The sequence below is a fragment of the Plectropomus leopardus genome, unplaced genomic scaffold (genome assembly GCF_026936395.1).
Source record: "Plectropomus leopardus strain MGB_pleo_1.0 unplaced genomic scaffold, ASM2693639v1 Contig25, whole genome shotgun sequence".
NCBI classification, from domain to species: domain Eukaryota; kingdom Metazoa; phylum Chordata; class Actinopteri; order Perciformes; family Serranidae; genus Plectropomus; species Plectropomus leopardus.
In genome coordinates this window covers 116,355-136,137 of record NW_028274699.1, presented here as the reverse complement: position 1 = coordinate 136,137, position 19,783 = coordinate 116,355, and the positions used below count along the sequence as shown (strand labels likewise).

Here is a 19,783-nt window from a genome sequence, read left to right as displayed (position 1 = left end):
CATTAACTTCACTTAATGTATTTCAAATCTTTAAAGTTCATTAAAAACACACAAACAATTTCTGATCATACAACTTACTTCTTATGCCTTCGCAGTCCAAGATTTCATTTCCTTGGCTGTCTGTTAGGGTAAGTGACTCATCAGAGTTTATGGCAGCCTGCACCTTTGCAGTTCTTCCTTCAACATTTGCCTCAGCTTCCTAAAAGCGAATGGCCATTGTCATGGAAGTACTGAGCTTGCCATTCACTATTTCACCAATATGGACTGACCTGGGTATAAATCACAGATGGTTCAAAATCACTATTGAGTTCATCCTTAAAGAAAATCTGGTTAAATGTCTGACTTGAAGGCAGTGTTCTTTTTTGTAACAGTAAATATATCATAGGATAAAAGTTTAGCAGCAGGGATCAGCTGCATATTGTATGTACTGTAGCTATGGAATGATTTTGCTGGGATCTTGGCACCAGCTCGTGGAATTCCATGTGAAGTTGCACTTTCATTAGACGTAGAAGCAGAAGATGATGAGGCTCGGTGCATGAAGCGAAAAGAGGGGACAGCAGCAATGGGTGGAGGTGCTCTGCTTGCAGGTGGCTGGCTTTGCTCTGGCTCTCCATGGAGCTCATAATGCATGCGATTGTTAAGATCAAGGTGGAAAAATGCCCCGCTGCCTCTGGCAGAATGGCTCTGTTTGCATCATCTGTAATGTACAGACTACTGGCACTGACCTGTTTAACCGGATAGAATGAAAAATGCAATTTATTAAAAGTAACACAAATGCTACGGCCACGTCATTACAGTGTAACATGTTCACACATAAGATAAAAATGTATCCCCAAGTTACTTTTGTTTGGTTTTTTTTCCCTTTTTTTGAACAATTAGAAACACAAACTCTCAATGAGGGCAGTAAACACAGATTGAAATCAAATACAGCACAAGAAACAAAAAGGTCATTCATGCAAAGACAACTAAATACCGCACCACAACAAATTAAAGTGCATCCAGGCTACAGTGGGAATTCAACCTATCAGAAGACAAGCCTAAACAGTAGCCTATATAGATGAGGACATTTCAATACTTATGACTTTGACTCCCAAAAATATCTATGTATATTTACACTGTTATCTATGAAGTTGACTTTTTTTCTCCAAATCTGTATGACGTTTCTCATGAAAGGAGACAGACTTGTGATACCATCACCTCTGAGAGGAGACGTTCTGCAGCGTCTGCACGAAGGCCATCAAGGGATCTCGAAATGCTGGGCTCGAGCCAAGGAGTCAGTCTGGTGGCCCGGCATCGCAGCACAGATAGGCCAAATGGTGGACAAGTGTGAAACATGTCAAAAATACAGACTACAGAACCGTGAACCACTGTTACCCACTCCACTTCCACACCGCCCATGGCAGAAGGTAGGCATGGATCTGTTTGAGTGGTCAAAGAAACAGTACCTTTTGATCATTGACTTTTTCTCAAGATATATTGAAGTAGGACAACTCAAATACATGTCGGCAGAGGTCACTATCAGTGCTGTTAAAGAGGCCTTTGCTAGACATGGAACTGCAGAGACTGTGATATCAGATAACGGACCGCAGTTTTCATCAGAACAGTTCAAGCAGTTTGCGAAGGAGTACCAGTTCAGGCACATCACGAACAGCCCCTGGTACCCCCAGGCCAAAGGGGAGGCTAAACACACTGTTCATATCATCAAGGACTTGTGGGGAAAAAGGACAATGACTTCAACAGAGCACTGCTGGTGTACAGAGGCATCCCGGTGGAACATGGATCCTCGCCAGCTCAGCTGCTAATGGGAGAAACCTGCACACCTCTCTACCTCAGCCCACACCCAAGCTGGATCCTAAGTGACCAGACTTGCAAGGTTTACGAAAGAAGGATGAGGAGGGGAGGCGTGAGCAGGCAAAACACTACAACCTGAACCACCGTACCAGACCACTTCCAAAACTAACAACTGGGACAGAAAGTTTGGATTATTACAGAAGGAACTACAGGAGCAGTAGTTAGACCTGCCAGTAATCCCAGATCTTACATGGTTGAGACTGACAGGTTTTCTAAGAAGAAACAGGAGTCACCTTAGAGCTACAGATTTCTTTCCACGGTTTGGACAAGTTGTAAGACCTCCTTATAGGCTAGATTGGTGAAATAGAGGACACCTGTTTGTTTAAGTGACAAAACGAATGTTCAAAATGCTGTTTATGCAGTTCTGAGACAGTTTGTGTTTATGGTGTTAACAGAAAGAAAACGGAGAAGCATTACAATGTTTATGTTGAAATGAGTATACAGTACATTAATGTTCATACAAGCTGTCAAATGCTTTATTGTTGTTTGGTTGAAAATGAGTATGACTTTAGCTAAAAGGAGGAGGTGTAATGGTAGGATTGTTACACTAGACGTCCCATAATGCTTTCTTTCATCTCACCTTCCTCCTTTATCCTTCTTTCATTCCCTCCTCCTTCTCTCTTTCCTTCCTCCTTTGATACCCCCCTCTTTCCTTCATCCCTTTCCTTCTTTATTTCATCCTTCTTTCCTTTCCTCCCTTCCTCTCTTTTTTTCCTTCTTCCCCTAACAACAGGAGAGTTAATTTGATATAAAAGGTCATATTTTTGTTTGTTTATTCTCAGACCTGCTGTGCTTTCCTATGGACTATGGGACCAGGTCAGAGTTGACTGTGGGAGAGAGTTTTACCTGATGTTATTCATCCAGGAAATGCTGGCAGAGCACAGACACAATCTTCAAAGGCAGCCCTACATTCAGACACCTTCTACAAGGGTAAGTGTGTCAAGCTGTCCTGGTGTCTTGGAATTGATGCATACTTCTAATGAGAGCATGCAGACTGACACTGTCCTTAAAACCCACACAGAACCATGTGATAGAGAGAATGTGGGTTGAGGTGAATGCATGAGTCAACTACCCATTGAAGACGGCTTTGGTACAGCTGTTGGACCAGGAAGAACTGGATATGGAGGACAACTTATCAAAGTATTGCGTATCAAACCTCACCTGCCAGATGGCTAGGATTGGCCTCACAAATGTCGTAGAAGCATGGAATGCACACAGCATCCCTGGTATGATTCTGCTAGAGATCCAATTATGTTTTCAGCTCCCATCCAATCCCAGAATTTGGATCTCTGCCAATACTGACACAAGAGCTTTTTTTTTTTTTCTTGAATATAGAAGAGTTTTGCAGTTCAACTGTATTCTCTAAAACAGATGGGCCTCGAAACATCTGAACAAGAATAAAATAACACAAAATTACGTTCAAATTCAGTATTGACAACTCAAATTTCTAAAATGCTGATGATTGCTCAAACAATTTTGCCATTCAAGTTTTGACCCATCACTGTAATTCCTTCAGTCTCACTACTCATTGCCCTGTCTTGCAGGTAAGGGAATCCCAAATGAGCTGGCTAAAGAAGGGTGTCCTGCCAAACTTCCGAGGATCTCCTGCCTGTTGGTGGTGTTGCAGCTGATCTGTATCAGCAGGAGTTGGGATCCGCCTTGAAAAGAGAATCCATTTTGGATGTGTCCCTTTCACCTCTCAAGAAGCTCAACAAATGGCTGAAACTGAGTTTAATTCCCACTTTGACTTGCTGTCACTACACCAAAATGTGGTTCACAATAACTATGGCCCTTTCAAAGATGCAGTTAAGTGTCTTATTGCAATCACCAGAAGATGTGTGTGACCTGTTACAGTGAAATGCATTGTGAATTTTTTCTTTAGAAAAGTATTTATTTCACACAGTAAACGCTCTGTTAAACAGTACACTGAACTGTACATAAAGTGCACTACAAATTTTAAAATAAACAAATGGCACTTACAATCTCACAGTTCTCAAAGTTCTTTTTGTTCATGTAACCAGGCTGTGCTCAAAATCAGATATACTGTACAGACTGTAGCATCTGAATCGGTTTTTAACTATTCCCTTTATAAACTTACATGGAGGACAGCTTAGAGGTAGCTGATGTGATTTAACATTTAGTGCAGATCCAGAATAGGTTACTCCTCTTCATGGAAAGCTGCAGACACTGTGTACAAGACAGCAGAAAGACCCTTGACCTGGTTGAGCTTGGAGGCAAACCCATCTTGTCTGCATTTCAGACAGAGATCTGAAGTTAACAGCCAATGCTCCACACATGTACGGCATCCAAGCAGAGACTCACAGCAGGTGGAAAACATGGGCTCCTTCATCACAGCTGTAAGGTTTAAACAAAGAAAACATATGCAGAAAACAGATATGAATGGTTACTTTGAATAAAAAATAAGAATATTATCTGAAGGCTGTATTGTGTTCTGTTGTGTATTGTTACATAATCATACCTCGACAAACCATACAGGTGAAGGCATCCTTAATAGGGTGCAGAGAGGCAGCAGCTACTGCTGCACTTTTGGCCTTGACAAGCTCAGACAGCTGGTTTATTGTTGAGGTGATGTCAGGGAGGCTCTCAGCAGCTTGCTTCAGGTGCTCAATGTTACTAATGACTTCTTCTAGGCTTGAACTGTCTTGAGATTTTGAACTACCTTGGGACCTTCGACTTAACAGAAAAATAACAGACTCAAGATTTCTCAATGGTGCACACCAACAAATGTTTGAAAATCTTTCTGAATATTTACTCATTAAAGGCATCAACTTAGGAGTTTTCCAGACAAAATACAGTAAGTTTGGCAAACTGCCTCAAATCATAATGACTTCATACAGGATCAACACAAACAAATTCTACCAAAATAGGTTTAAATACTAACTAGGGCTGCGAGCTTAGAGGCTGAAATCTGGTATGGTGGCGTGTGTGTGTGTTTGTGGATGCAGGAACCTGAAATTTGGCATGAAGGTCAAGTGTGTGAAGTCGAAATGGCTAAAAGGGGTGTTGGAAATTTCAAAATGTAGGGTGGCTGAGCAGGCTGGGCTGGCCCTACCATCCTGCATTTCAGAAATGTGCATATCATGTGGTTGCAGCTATTGCAAATTAACACTTGCTTTGTTTAAAATGATATGATTTCATCTTCACATCAAATGTTGTATGACCTTACTTTGGCTCTTCTTCCATTCTGTAACTCCACAAAGTCATAGTCAGTGATGGCATAGACTTTCCTGGAGTTTGAGATCCAGTACTTGGAACCTAAAGAGTCAGACAACATTAACTTCACTTAATGTATTTCAAATCTTTAAAGTTCATTAAAAAACACACAAACAATTTCTGATCATACAACTTACTTCTTATGCCTTCGCAGTCCAAGATTTCATTTCCTTGGCTGTCTGTTAGGGTAAGTGACTCATCAGAGTTTATGGCAGCCTGCACCTTTGCAGTTCTTCCTTCAACATTTGCCTCAGCTTCCGAAAAGCGAATGGCCATTGTCATGGAAGTACTGAGCTTGCCATTCACTATTTCACCAATATGGACTGACCTGGGTATAAATCACAGATGGTTCAAAATCACTATTGAGTTCATCCTTAAAGAAAATCTGGTTAAATGTCTGACTTGAAGGCAGTGTTCTTTTTTTTGTAACAGTAAATATATCATAGGATAAAAGTTTAGCAGCAGGGATCAGCTGCATATTGTATGTACTGTAGCTATGGAATGATTTTGCTGGGATCTTGGCACCAGCTCGTGGAATTCCATGTGAAGTTGCACTTTCATTAGACGTAGAAGCAGAAGATGATGAGGCTCGGTGCATGAAGCGAAAAGAGGGGACAGCAGCAATGGGTGGAGGTGCTCTGCTTGCAGGTGGCTGGCTTTGCTCTGGCTCTCCATGGAGCTCATAATGCATGCGATTGTTAAGATCGAAGGTGGAAAAATGCCCCGCTGCCTCTGGCAGAATGGCTCTGTTTGCATCATCTGTAATGTACAGACTACTGGCACTGACCTGTTTAACCGGATAGAATGAAAAATGCAATTTATTAAAAGTAACACAAATGCTACGGCCACGTCATTACAGTGTAACATGTTCACACATAAGATAAAATGTATCCCCAAGTTACTTTTGTTTGGGTTTTTTTTTCCTTTTTTTGAACAATTAGAAACACAAACTCTCAATGAGGACAGTAAACACAGATTGAAATCAAATACAGCACAAGAAAAAAAAAAAGGTCATTCATGCAAAGACAACTAAATACCGCACCACAACAAATTAAAGTGCATCCAGGCTACAGTGGGAATTCAACCTATCAGAAGACAAGCCTAAACAGTAGCCTATATAGATGAGGACATTTCAATACTTATGACTTTGACTCCCAAAAATATCTATGTATATTTACACTGTTATCTATGAAGTTGACTTTTTTTCTCCAAATCTGTATGACGTTTCTCATGAAAGGAGACAGACTTGTGATACCATCACCTCTGAGAGGAGACGTTCTGCAGCGTCTGCACGAAGGCCATCAAGGGATCTCGAAATGCTGGGCTCGAGCCAAGGAGTCAGTCTGGTGGCCCGGCATCGCAGCACAGATAGGCCAAATGGTGGACAAGTGTGAAACATGTCAAAAATACAGACTACAGAACCGTGAACCACTGTTACCCACTCCACTTCCACACCGCCCATGGCAGAAGGTAGGCATGGATCTGTTTGAGTGGTCAAAGAAACAGTACCTTTTGATCATTGACTTTTCTCAAGATATATTGAAGTAGGACAACTCAAATACATGTCGGCAGAGGTCACTATCAGTGCTGTTAAAGAGGCCTTTGCTAGACATGGAACTGCAGAGACTGTGATATCAGATAACGGACCGCAGTTTTCATCAGAACAGTTCAAGCAGTTTGCGAAGGAGTACCAGTTCAGGCACATCACGAACAGCCCCTGGTACCCCCAGGCCAAAGGGGAGGCTAAACACACTGTTCATATCATCAAGGACTTGTGGGGAAAAAGGACAATGACTTCAACAGAGCACTGCTGGTGTACAGAGGCATCCCGGTGGAACATGGATCCTCGCCAGCTCAGCTGCTAATGGGGAGAAACCTGCACACCTCTACCTCAGCCCACACCCAAGCTGGATCCTAAGTGACCAGACTTGCAAGGTTTACGAAAGAAGGATGAGGAGGGGAGGCGTGAGCAGGCAAAACACTACAACCTGAACCACCGTACCAGACCACTTCCAAAACTAACAACTGGGACAGAAAGTTTGGATTATTACAGAAGGAACTACAGGAGCAGTAGTTAGACCTGCCAGTAATCCCAGATCTTACATGGTTGAGACTGACAGGTTTTCTAAGAAGAAACAGGAGTCACCTTAGAGCTACAGATTTCTTTCCACGGTTTGGACAAGTTGTAAGACCTCCTTATAGGCTAGATTGGTGAAATAGAGGACACCTGTTTGTTTAAGTGACAAAACGAATGTTCAAAATGCTGTTTATGCAGTTCTGAGACAGTTTGTGTTTATGGTGTTAACAGAAAGAAAACGGAGAAGCATTACAATGTTTATGTTGAAATGAGTATACAGTACATTAATGTTCATACAAGCTGTCAAATGCTTTATTGTTGTTTGGTTGAAAATGAGTATGACTTTAGCTAAAAGGAGGAGGTGTAATGGTAGGATTGTTACACTAGACGTCCCATAATGCTTTCTTTCATCTCACCTTCCTCCTTTATCCTTCTTTCATTCCCTCCTCCTTCTCTCTTTCCTTCCTCCTTTGATACCCCCCTCTTTCCTTCATCCCTTTCCTTCTTTATTTCATCCTTCTTTCCTTTCCTCCCTTCCTCTCTTTTTTCCTTCTTCCCCTAACAACAGGAGAGTTAATTTGATATAAAAGGTCATATTTTTTGTTTGTTTATTCTCAGACCTGCTGTGCTTTCCTATGGACTATGGGACCAGGTCAGAGTTGACTGTGGGAGAGAGTTTTACCTGATGTTATTCATCCAGGAAATGCTGGCAGAGCACAGACACAATCTTCAAAGGCAGCCCTACATTCAGACACCTTCTACAAGGGTAAGTGTGTCAAGCTGTCCTGGTGTCTTGGAATTGATGCATACTTCTAATGAGAGCATGCAGACTGACACTGTCCTTAAAACCCACACAGAACCATGTGATAGAGAGAATGTGGGTTGAGGTGAATGCGCGAGTCAACTACCCATTGAAGACGGCTTTGGTACAGCTGTTGGACCAGGAAGAACTGGATATGGAGGACAACTTATCAAAGTATTGCGTATCAAACCTCACCTGCCAGATGGCTAGGATTGGCCTCACAAATGTCGTAGAAGCATGGAATGCACACAGCATCCCTGGTATGATTCTGCTAGAGATCCAATTATGTTTTCAGCTCCCATCCAATCCCAGAATTTGGATCTCTGCCAATACTGACACAAGAGCTTTTTTTTTTTTTTCTTGAATATAGAAGAGTTTTGCAGTTCAACTGTATTCTCAAAAACAGATGGGCCTCGAAACATCTGAACAAGAATAAAATAACACAAAATTACGTTCAAATTCAGTATTGACAACTCAAATTTCTAAAATGCTGATGATTGCTCAAACAATTTTGCCATTCAAGTTTTGACCCATCACTGTAATTCCTTCAGTCTCACTACTCATTGCCCTGTCTTGCAGGTAAGGGAATCCCAAATGAGCTGGCTAAAGAAGGGTGTCCTGCCAAACTTCCGAGGATCTCCTGCCTGTTGGTGGTGTTGCAGCTGATCTGTATCAGCAGGAGTTGGGATCCGCCTTGAAAAGAGAATCCATTTTGGATGTGTCCCTTTCACCTCTGAAGAAGCTCAACAAATGGCTGAAACTGAGTTTAATTCCCACTTTGACTTGCTGTCACTACACCAAAATGTGGTTCACAATAACTATGGCCCTTTCAAAGATGCAGTTAAGTGTCTTATTGCAATCACCAGAAGATGTGTGTGACCTGTTACAGTGAAATGCATTGTGAATTTTTTCTTTAGAAAAGTATTTATTTCACACAGTAAACGCTCTGTTAAACAGTACACTGAACTGTACATAAAGTGCACTACAAATTTTAAAATAAACAAATGGCACTTACAATCTCACAGTTCTCAAAGTTCTTTTTTGTTCATGTAACCAGGCTGTGCTCAAAATCAGATATACTGTACAGACTGTAGCATCTGAATCGGTTTTTAACTATTCCCTTTATAAACTTACATGGAGGACAGCTTAGAGGTAGCTGATGTGATTTAACATTTAGTGCAGATCCAGAATAGGTTACTCCTCTTCATGGAAAGCTGCAGACACTGTGTACAAGACAGCAGAAAGACCCTTGACCTGGTTGAGCTTGGAGGCAAACCCATCTTGTCTGCATTTCAGACAGAGATCTGAAGTTAACAGCCAATGCTCCACACATGTACGGCATCCAAGCAGAGACTCACAGCAGGTGGAAAACATGGGCTCCTTCATCACAGCTGTAAGGTTTAAACAAAGAAAACATATGCAGAAAACAGATATGAATGGTTACTTTGAATAAAAATAAGAATATTATCTGAAGGCTGTATTGTGTTCTGTTGTGTATTGTTACATAATCATACCTCGACAAACCATACAGGTGAAGGCATCCTTAATAGGGTGCAGAGAGGCAGCAGCTACTGCTGCACTTTTGGCCTTGACAAGCTCAGACAGCTGGTTTATTGTTGAGGTGATGTCAGGGAGGCTCTCAGCAGCTTGCTTCAGGTGCTCAATGTTACTAATGACTTCTTCTAGGCTTGAACTGTCTTGAGATTTTGAACTACCTTGGGACCTTCGACTTAACAGAAAAATAACAGACTCAAGATTTCTCAATGGTGCACACCAACAAATGTTTGAAAATCTTTCTGAATATTTACTCATTAAAGGCATCAACTTAGGAGTTTTCCAGACAAAATACAGTAAGTTTGGCAAACTGCCTCAAATCATAATGACTTCATACAGGATCAACACAAACAAATTCTACCAAAATAGGTTTAAATACTAACTAGGGCTGCGAGCTTAGAGGCTGAAATCTGGTATGGTGGCGTGTGTGTGTGTTTGTGGATGCAGGAACCTGAAATTTGGCATGAAGGTCAAGTGTGTGAAGTCGAAATGGCTAAAAGGGGTGTTGGAAATTTCAAAATGTAGGGTGGCTGAGCAGGCTGGGCTGGCCCTACCATCCTGCATTTCAGAAATGTGCATATCATGTGGTTGCAGCTATTGCAAATTAACACTTGCTTTGTTTAAAATGATATGATTTCATCTTCACATCAAATGTTGTATGACCTTACTTTGGCTCTTCTTCCATTCTGTAACTCCACAAAGTCATAGTCAGTGATGGCATAGACTTTCCTGGAGTTTGAGATCCAGTACTTGGAACCTAAAGAGTCAGACAACATTAACTTCACTTAATGTATTTCAAATCTTTAAAGTTCATTAAAAACACACAAACAATTTCTGATCATACAACTTACTTCTTATGCCTTCGCAGTCCAAGATTTCATTTCCTTGGCTGTCTGTTAGGGTAAGTGACTCATCAGAGTTTATGGCAGCCTGCACCTTTGCAGTTCTTCCTTCAACATTTGCCTCAGCTTCCGAAAAGCGAATGGCCATTGTCATGGAAGTACTGAGCTTGCCATTCACTATTTCACCAATATGGACTGACCTGGGTATAAATCACAGATGGTTCAAAATCACTATTGAGTTCATCCTTAAAGAAAATCTGGTTAAATGTCTGACTTGAAGGCAGTGTTCTTTTTTGTAACAGTAAATATATCATAGGATAAAAGTTTAGCAGCAGGGATCAGCTGCATATTGTATGTACTGTAGCTATGGAATGATTTTGCTGGGATCTTGGCACCAGCTCGTGGAATTCCATGTGAAGTTGCACTTTCATTAGACGTAGAAGCAGAAGATGATGAGGCTCGGTGCATGAAGTGAAAAGAGGGACAGCAGCAATGGGTGGAGGTGCTCTGCTTGCAGGTGGCTGGCTTTGCTCTGGCTCTCCATGGAGCTCATAATGCATGCGATTGTTAAGATCGAAGGTGGAAAAATGCCCGCTGCCTCTGGCAGAATGGCTCTGTTTGCATCATCTGTAATGTACAGACTACTGGCACTGACCTGTTTAACCGGATAGAATGAAAAATGCAATTTATTAAAAGTAACACAAATGCTACGGCCACGTCATTACAGTGTAACATGTTCACACATAAGATAAAAATGTATCCCCAAGTTACTTTTGTTTGGTTTTTTTCCTTTTTTGAACAATTAGAAACACAAACTCTCAATGAGGGCAGTAAACACAGATTGAAATCAAATACAGCACAAGAAACAAAAAGGTCATTCATGCAAGGACAACTAAATACCGCACCACAACAAATTAAAGTGCATCCAGGCTACAGTGGAATTCAACCTATCAGAAGACAAGCCTAAACAGTAGCCTATATAGATGAGGACATTTCAATACTTATGACTTTGACTCCCAAAAATATCTATGTATATTTACACTGTTATCTATGAAGTTGACTTTTTTCTCCAAATCTGTATGACGTTTCTCATGAAAGGAGACAGACTTGTGATACCATCACCTCTGAGAGGAGACGTTCTGCAGCATCTGCACGAAGGCCATCAAGGGATCTCGAAATGCAGGGCTAGAGCCAAGGAGTCAGTCTGGTGGCCCGGCATCGCAGCACAGATAGGCCAAATGGTGGACAAGTGTGAAACATGTCAAAATACAGACTACAGAACCGTGAACCACTGTTACCCACTCCACTTCCACACCGCCCATGGCAGAAGGTAGGCATGGATCTGTTTGAGTGGTCAAAGAAACAGTACCTTTTGATCATTGACTTTTCTCAAGATATATTGAAGTAGCACAACTCAAATACATGTCGGCAGAGGTCACTATCAGTGCTGTTAAAGAGGCCTTTGCTAGACATGGAACTGCAGAGACTGTGATATCAGATAACGGACCGCAGTTTTAATCAGAACAGTTCAAGCAGTTTGCGAAGGAGTACCAGTTCAGGCACATCACGAGCAGCCCCTGGTACCCCAGGCCAAAGGGGAGGCTAAACATACTGTTCATATCATCAAGGACTTGTGGGGAAAAGGACAATGACTTCAACAGAGCACTGCTGGTGTACAGAGGCATCCCGGTGGAACATGGATTCTCACCAGCTCAGGTGCTAATGGGAGATACCTGCACACCTCTACCTCAGCCCACACCCAAGCTGGATCCTAAGTGGCTGGACTTGCAAGGTTTACAAAAGAAGGATGAGGAGGGGAGGTGAGTGCAGGCAAAACACTACAACCTGAACCACCGTACCAGAAAACTTCCAAAACTTAACAACTGGGACAGAAAGTTTGGATTATTACAGAAGGAACTACAGGAGCAGTAGTTAGACCTGCCAGTAATCCCAGATTTTACATGGTTGAGACTGATAGAGGTTTTCTAAGAAGAAACAGGAGTCACCTTAGAGCTACAGATTTCTTTCCACGGTTTGGTCAAGTTGTAAGACCTCCTTATAGGCTAGATTGGTGAAATAGAGGACACCTGTTTGTTCAAGTGACAAAACGAATGTTCAAAATGCTGTTTATGAAGTTCTGGGACAGTTTGTGTTTATGGTGTTAACAGAAAGAAAACGGAGAAGCATTACAATGTTTATGTTGAAATGAGTATACAGTACATTAATGTTCATACAAGCTGTCAAATGCTTTATTGTTGTTTGGTTGAAAATGAGTATGACTTTAGCTAAAAGGAGGAGGTGTAATGGTAGGATTGTTACACTAGACGTCCCATAATGCTTTCTTTCATCTCACCTTCCTCCTTTATCCTTCTTTCATTCCCTCCTCCTTCTCTCTTTCCTTCCTCCTTTGATACCCCCCTCTTTCCTTCATCCCTTTCCTTCTTTATTTCATCCTTCTTTCCTTTCCTCCCTTCCTCTCTTTTTTCCTTCTTCCCCTAACAACAGGAGAGTTAATTTGATATAAAAGGTCATATTTTTGTTTGTTTATTCTCAGACCTGCTGTGCTTTCCTATGGACTATGGGACCAGGTCAGAGTTGACTGTGGGAGAGAGTTTTACCTGATGTTATTCATCCAGGAAATGCTGGCAGAGCACAGACACAATCTTCAAAGGCAGCCCTACATTCAGACACCTTCTACAAGGGTAAGTGTGTCAAGCTGTCCTGGTGTCTTGGAATTGATGCATACTTCTAATGAGAGCATGCAGACTGACACTGTCCTTAAAACCCACACAGAACCATGTGATAGAGAGAATGTGGGTTGAGGTGAATCTTGAGTCAACTACCCATTGAAGACGGCTTTGGTACAGCTGTTGGACCAGGAAGAACTGGATATGGAGGACAACTTATCAAAGTATTGCGTATCAAACCTCACCTGCCAGATGGCTAGGATTGGCCTCACAAATGTCGTAGAAGCATGGAATGCACACAGCATCCCTGGTATGATTCTGCTAGAGATCCAATTATGTTTTCAGCTCCCATCCAATCCCAGAATTTGGATCTCTGCCAATACTGACACAAGAGCTTTTTTTTTCTTGAATATAGAAGAGTTTTGCAGTTCAACTGTATTCTCAAAACAGATGGGCCTCGAAACATCTGAACAAGAATAAAATAACACAAAATTACGTTCAAATTCAGTATTGACAACTCAAATTTCTAAAATGCTGATGATTGCTCAAACAATTTTGCCATTCAAGTTTTGACCCATCACTGTAATTCCTTCAGTCTCACTACTCATTGCCCTGTCTTGCAGGTAAGGGAATCCCAAATGAGCTGGCTAAAGAAGGGTGTCCTGCCAAACTTCCCGAGGATCTCCTGCCTGTTGGTGGTGTTGCAGCTTATCTGTATCAGCAGGAGTTGGGATCCGCCTTGAAAAGAGAATCCATTTTTGGATGTGTCCCTTTCACCTCTCAAGAAGCTCAACAAATGGCTGAAACTGAGTTTAATTCCCACTTTGACTTGCTGTCACTACACCAAAATGTGGTTCACAATAACTATGGCCCTTTCAAAGATGCAGTTAAGTGTCTTATTGCAATCACCAGAAGATGTGTGTGACCTGTTACAGTGAAATGCATTGTGAATTTTTTTCTTTAGAAAAGTATTTATTTCACACAGTAAACGCTCTGTTAAACAGTACACTGAACTGTACATAAAGTGCACTACAAATTTTAAAATAAACAAATGGCACTTACAATCTCACAGTTCTCAAAGTTCTTTTTGTTCATGTAACCAGGCTGTGCTCAAAATCAGATATACTGTACAGACTGTAGCATCTGAATCGGTTTTTAACTATTCCTTTATAAACTTACATGGAGGACAGCTTAGAGGTAGCTGATGTGATTTAACATTTAGTGCAGATCCAGAATAGGTTACTCCTCTTCATGGAAAGCTGCAGACACTGTGTACAAGACAGCAGAAAGACCCTTGACCTGGTTGAGCTTGGAGGCAAACCCATCTTGTCTGCATTTCAGACAGAGATCTGAAGTTAACAGCCAATGCTCCACACATGTACGGCATCCAAGCAGAGACTCACAGCAGGTGGAAAACATGGGCTCCTTCATCACAGCTGTAAGGTTTAAACAAAGAAAACATATGCAGAAAACAGATATGAATGGTTACTTTGAATAAAAAATAAGAATATTATCTGAAGGCTGTATTGTGTTCTGTTGTGTATTGTTACATAATCATACCTCGACAAACCATACAGGTGAAGGCATCCTTAATAGGGTGCAGAGAGGCAGCAGCTACTGCTGCACTTTTGGCCTTGACAAGCTCAGACAGCTGGTTTATTGTTGAGGTGATGTCAGGGAGGCTCTCAGCAGCTTGCTTCAGGTGCTCAATGTTACTAATGACTTCTTCTAGGCTTGAACTGTCTTGAGATTTTGAACTACCTTGGGACCTTCGACTTAACAGAAAATAACAGACTCAAGATTTCTCAATGGTGCACACCAACAAATGTTTGAAAATCTTTCTGAATATTTACTCATTAAAGGCATCAACTTAGGAGTTTTCCAGACAAAATACAGTAAGTTTGGCAAACTGCCTCAAATCATAATGACTTCATACAGGATCAACACAAACAAATTCTACCAAAATAGGTTTAAATACTAACTAGGGCTGCGAGCTTAGAGGCTGAAATCTGGTATGGTGGCGTGTGTGTGTGTTTGTGGATGCAGGAACCTGAAATTTGGCATGAAGGTCAAGTGTGTGAAGTCGAAATGGCTAAAAGGGGTGTTGGAAATTTCAAAATGTAGGGTGGCTGAGCAGGCTGGGCTGGCCCTACCATCCTGCATTTCAGAAATGTGCATATCATGTGGTTGCAGCTATTGCAAATTAACACTTGCTTTGTTTAAAATGATATGATTTCATCTTCACATCAAATGTTGTATGACCTTACTTTGGCTCTTCTTCCATTCTGTAACTCCACAAAGTCATAGTCAGTGATGGCATAGACTTTCCTGGAGTTTGAGATCCAGTACTTGGAACCTAAAGAGTCAGACAACATTAACTTCACTTAATGTATTTCAAATCTTTAAAGTTCATTAAAAAACACACAAACAATTTCTGATCATACAACTTACTTCTTATGCCTTCGCAGTCCAAGATTTCATTTCCTTGGCTGTCTGTTAGGGTAAGTGACTCATCAGAGTTTATGGCAGCCTGCACCTTTGCAGTTCTTCCTTCAACATTTGCCTCAGCTTCCGAAAAGCGAATGGCCATTGTCATGGAAGTACTGAGCTTGCCATTCACTATTTCACCAATATGGACTGACCTGGGTATAAATCACAGATGGTTCAAAATCACTATTGAGTTCATCCTTAAAGAAAATCTGGTTAAATGTCTGACTTGAAGGCAGTGTTCTTTTTTGTAACAGTAAATATATCATAGGATAAAAGTTTAGCAGCAGGGATCAGCTGCATATTGTATGTACTGTAGCTATGGAATGATTTTGCTGGGATCTTGGCACCAGCTCGTGGAATTCCATGTGAAGTTGCACTTTCATTAGACGTAGAAGCAGAAGATGATGAGGCTCGGTGCATGAAGCGAAAAGAGGGGACAGCAGCAATGGGTGGAGGTGCTCTGCTTGCAGGTGGCTGGCTTTGCTCTGGCTCTCCATGGAGCTCATAATGCATGCGATTGTTAAGATCGAAGGTGGAAAAATGCCCCGCTGCCTCTGGCAGAATGGCTCTGTTTGCATCATCTGTAATGTACAGACTACTGGCACTGACCTGTTTAACCGGATAGAATGAAAAATGCAATTTATTAAAAGTAACACAAATGCTACGGCCACGTCATTACAGTGTAACATGTTCACACATAAGATAAAAATGTATCCCCAAGTTACTTTTGTTTGGGTTTTTTTTTCCTTTTTTTGAACAATTAGAAACACAAACTCTCAATGAGGACAGTAAACACAGATTGAAATCAAATACAGCACAAGAAAAAAAAAAGGTCATTCATGCAAAGACAACTAAATACCGCACCACAACAAATTAAAGTGCATCCAGGCTACAGTGGGAATTCAACCTATCAGAAGACAAGCCTAAACAGTAGCCTATATAGATGAGGACATTTCAATACTTATGACTTTGACTCCCAAAAATATCTATGTATATTTACACTGTTATCTATGAAGTTGACTTTTTTTCTCCAAATCTGTATGACGTTTCTCATGAAAGGAGACAGACTTGTGATACCATCACCTCTGAGAGGAGACGTTCTGCAGCGTCTGCACGAAGGCCATCAAGGGATCTCGAAATGCTGGGCTCGAGCCAAGGAGTCAGTCTGGTGGCCCGGCATCGCAGCACAGATAGGCCAAATGGTGGACAAGTGTGAAACATGTCAAAATACAGACTACAGAACCGTGAACCACTGTTACCCACTCCACTTCCACACCGCCCATGGCAGAAGGTAGGCATGGATCTGTTTGAGTGGTCAAAGAAACAGTACCTTTTGATCATTGACTTTTTCTCAAGATATATTGAAGTAGGACAACTCAAATACATGTCGGCAGAGGTCACTATCAGTGCTGTTAAAGAGGCCTTTGCTAGACATGGAACTGCAGAGACTGTGATATCAGATAACGGACCGCAGTTTTCATCAGAACAGTTCAAGCAGTTTGCGAAGGAGTACCAGTTCAGGCACATCACGAACAGCCCCTGGTACCCCCAGGCCAAAGGGGAGGCTAAACACACTGTTCATATCATCAAGGACTTGTGGGGAAAAGGACAATGACTTCAACAGAGCACTGCTGGTGTACAGAGGCATCCCGGTGGAACATGGATCCTCGCCAGCTCAGCTGCTAATGGGAGAAACCTGCACACCTCTCTACCTCAGCCCACACCCAAGCTGGATCCTAAGTGACCAGACTTGCAAGGTTTACAAAGAAGGATGAGGAGGGAGGTGTGAGCAGGCAAAACACTACAACCTGAACCACCGTACCAGACCACTTCCAAAACTAACAACTGGGACAGAAAGTTTGGATTATTACAGAAGGAACTACAGGAGCAGTAGTTAGACCTGCCAGTAATCCCAGATCTTACATGGTTGAGACTGACAGGTTTTCTAAGAAGAAACAGGAGTCACCTTAGAGCTACAGATTTCTTTCCACGGTTTGGACAAGTTGTAAGACCTCCTTATAGGCTAGATTGGTGAAATAGAGGACACCTGTTTGTTTAAGTGACAAAACGAATGTTCAAAATGCTGTTTATGCAGTTCTGAGACAGTTTGTGTTTATGGTGTTAACAGAAAGAAAACGGAGAAGCATTACAATGTTTATGTTGAAATGAGTATACAGTACATTAATGTTCATACAAGCTGTCAAATGCTTTATTGTTGTTTGGTTGAAAATGAGTATGACTTTAGCTAAAAGGAGGAGGTGTAATGGTAGGATTGTTACACTAGACGTCCCATAATGCTTTCTTTCATCTCACCTTCCTCCTTTATCCTTCTTTCATTCCCTCCTCCTTCTCTCTTTCCTTCCTCCTTTGATACCCCCTCTTTCCTTCATCCCTTTCCTTCTTTATTTCATCCTTCTTTCCTTTCCTCCCTTCCTCTCTTTTTTCCTTCTTCCCCTAACAACAGGAGAGTTAATTTGATATAAAAGGTCATATTTTTTGTTTGTTTATTCTCAGACCTGCTGTGCTTTCCTATGGACTATGGGACCAGGTCAGAGTTGACTGTGGGAGAGAGTTTTACCTGATGTTATTCATCCAGGAAATGCTGGCAGAGCACAGACACAATCTTCAAAGGCAGCCCTACATTCAGACACCTTCTACAAGGGTAAGTGTGTCAAGCTGTCCTGGTGTCTTGGAATTGATGCATACTTCTAATGAGAGCATGCAGACTGACACTGTCCTTAAAACCCACACAGAACCATGTGATAGAGAGAATGTGGGTTGAGGTGAATCTGTGAGTCAACTACCCATTGAAGACGGCTTTGGTACAGCTGTTGGACCAGGAAGAACTGGATATGGAGGACAACTTATCAAAGTATTGCGTATCAAACCTCACCTGCCAGATGGCTAGGATTGGCCTCACAAATGTCGTAGAAGCATGGAATGCACACAGCATCCCTGGTATGATTCTGCTAGAGATCCAATTATGTTTTCAGCTCCCATCCAATCCCAGAATTTGGATCTCTGCCAATACTGACACAAAAGCTTTTTTTTTCTTCTTGAATATAGAATAGTTTTGCAGTTCAACTGTATTCTCAAAAACAGACGGGCCTCGAAACATCTGAACAAGAATAAAATAACACAAAATTACGTTCAAATTCAGTATTGACAACTCAAATTTCTAAAATGCTGATGATTGCTCAAACAATTTTGCCATTCAAGTTTTGACCCATCACTGTAATTCCTTCAGTCTCACTACTCATTGCCCTGTCTTGCAGGTAAGGGAATCCCAAATGAGCTGGCTAAAGAAGGGTGTCCTGCCAAACTTCCCGAGGATCTCCTGCCTGTTGGTGGTGTTGCAGCTGATCTGTATCAGCAGGAGTTGGGATCCGCCTTGAAAAGAGAATCCATTTTTGGATGTGTCCCTTTCACCTCTGAAGAAGCTCAACAAATGGCTGAAACTGAGTTTAATTCCCACTTTGACTTGCTGTCACTACACCAAAATGTGGTTCACAATAACTATGGCCCTTTCAAAGATGCAGTTAAGTGTCTTATTGCAATCACCAGAAGATGTGTGTGACCTGTTACAGTGAAATGCATTGTGAATTTTTTTCTTTAGAAAAGTATTTATTTCACACAGTAAACGCTCTGTTAAACAGTACACTGAACTGTACATAAAGTGCACTACAAATTTTAAAATAAACAAATGGCACTTACAATCTCACAGTTCTCAAAGTTCTTTTTTGTTCATGTAACCAGGCTGTGCTCAAAATCAGATATACTGTACAGACTGTAGCATCTGAATCGGTTTTTAACTATTCCCTTTATAAACTTACATGGAGGACAGCTTAGAGGTAGCTGATGTGATTTAACATTTAGTGCAGATCCAGAATAGGTTACTCCTCTTCATGGAAAGCTGCAGACACTGTGTACAAGACAGCAGAAAGACCCTTGACCTGGTTGAGCTTGGAGGCAAACCCATCTTGTCTGCATTTCAGACAGAGATCTGAAGTTAACAGCCAATGCTCCACACATGTACGGCATCCAAGCAGAGACTCACAGCAGGTGGAAAACATGGGCTCCTTCATCACAGCTGTAAGGTTTAAACAAAGAAAACATATGCAGAAAACAGATATGAATGGTTACTTTGAATAAAAATAAGAATATTATCTGAAGGCTGTATTGTGTTCTGTTGTGTATTGTTACATAATCATACCTCGACAAACCATACAGGTGAAGGCATCCTTAA

At 41.5% G+C, this 19,783-nt stretch overlaps 1 protein-coding gene and 2 pseudogenes across 1 annotated transcript; all 3 read left to right on the top strand.

Moving 5' to 3' along the window:
• The first annotated feature begins 1,412 nt into the window (after nucleotides 1–1,412).
• LOC148185436 (uncharacterized) lies at nucleotides 1,413–3,695 on the top strand (annotated as a pseudogene).
• Nucleotides 3,696–6,647: 2,952 nt separating this feature from the next.
• LOC148185435 (uncharacterized) lies at nucleotides 6,648–13,972 on the top strand. The gene is made up of 4 exons (XM_088074920.1): nucleotides 6,648–6,859; nucleotides 7,781–7,928; nucleotides 8,020–8,224; nucleotides 13,671–13,972. Exons 1-4 carry the CDS (start codon nucleotides 6,648–6,650, stop codon nucleotides 13,970–13,972), a joined length of 867 nt encoding a protein of 288 aa, XP_087931046.1.
• Nucleotides 13,973–16,834: 2,862 nt separating this feature from the next.
• LOC148185434 (uncharacterized) lies at nucleotides 16,835–19,114 on the top strand (annotated as a pseudogene).
• The last annotated feature ends 669 nt before the right edge of the window (nucleotides 19,115–19,783 follow it).

What these genes read in the sequence shown, in the direction of transcription:
- LOC148185435 (XM_088074920.1), top strand. Translation starts at nt 6,648, where the DNA reads ATGTCGGCAGAGGTCACTATCAGTGCTGTTAAAGAGGCCTTTGCTAGA. An exon ending in GTTCATATCATCAAGGACTT is followed by an intron (nt 6,860 to 7,780) that starts GTGGGGAAAAAG and finishes GTTTATTCTCAG; the next exon opens with ACCTGCTGTGCTTTCCTATG. An exon ending in TTCAGACACCTTCTACAAGG is followed by an intron (nt 7,929 to 8,019) that starts GTAAGTGTGTCA and finishes AAACCCACACAG; the next exon opens with AACCATGTGATAGAGAGAAT.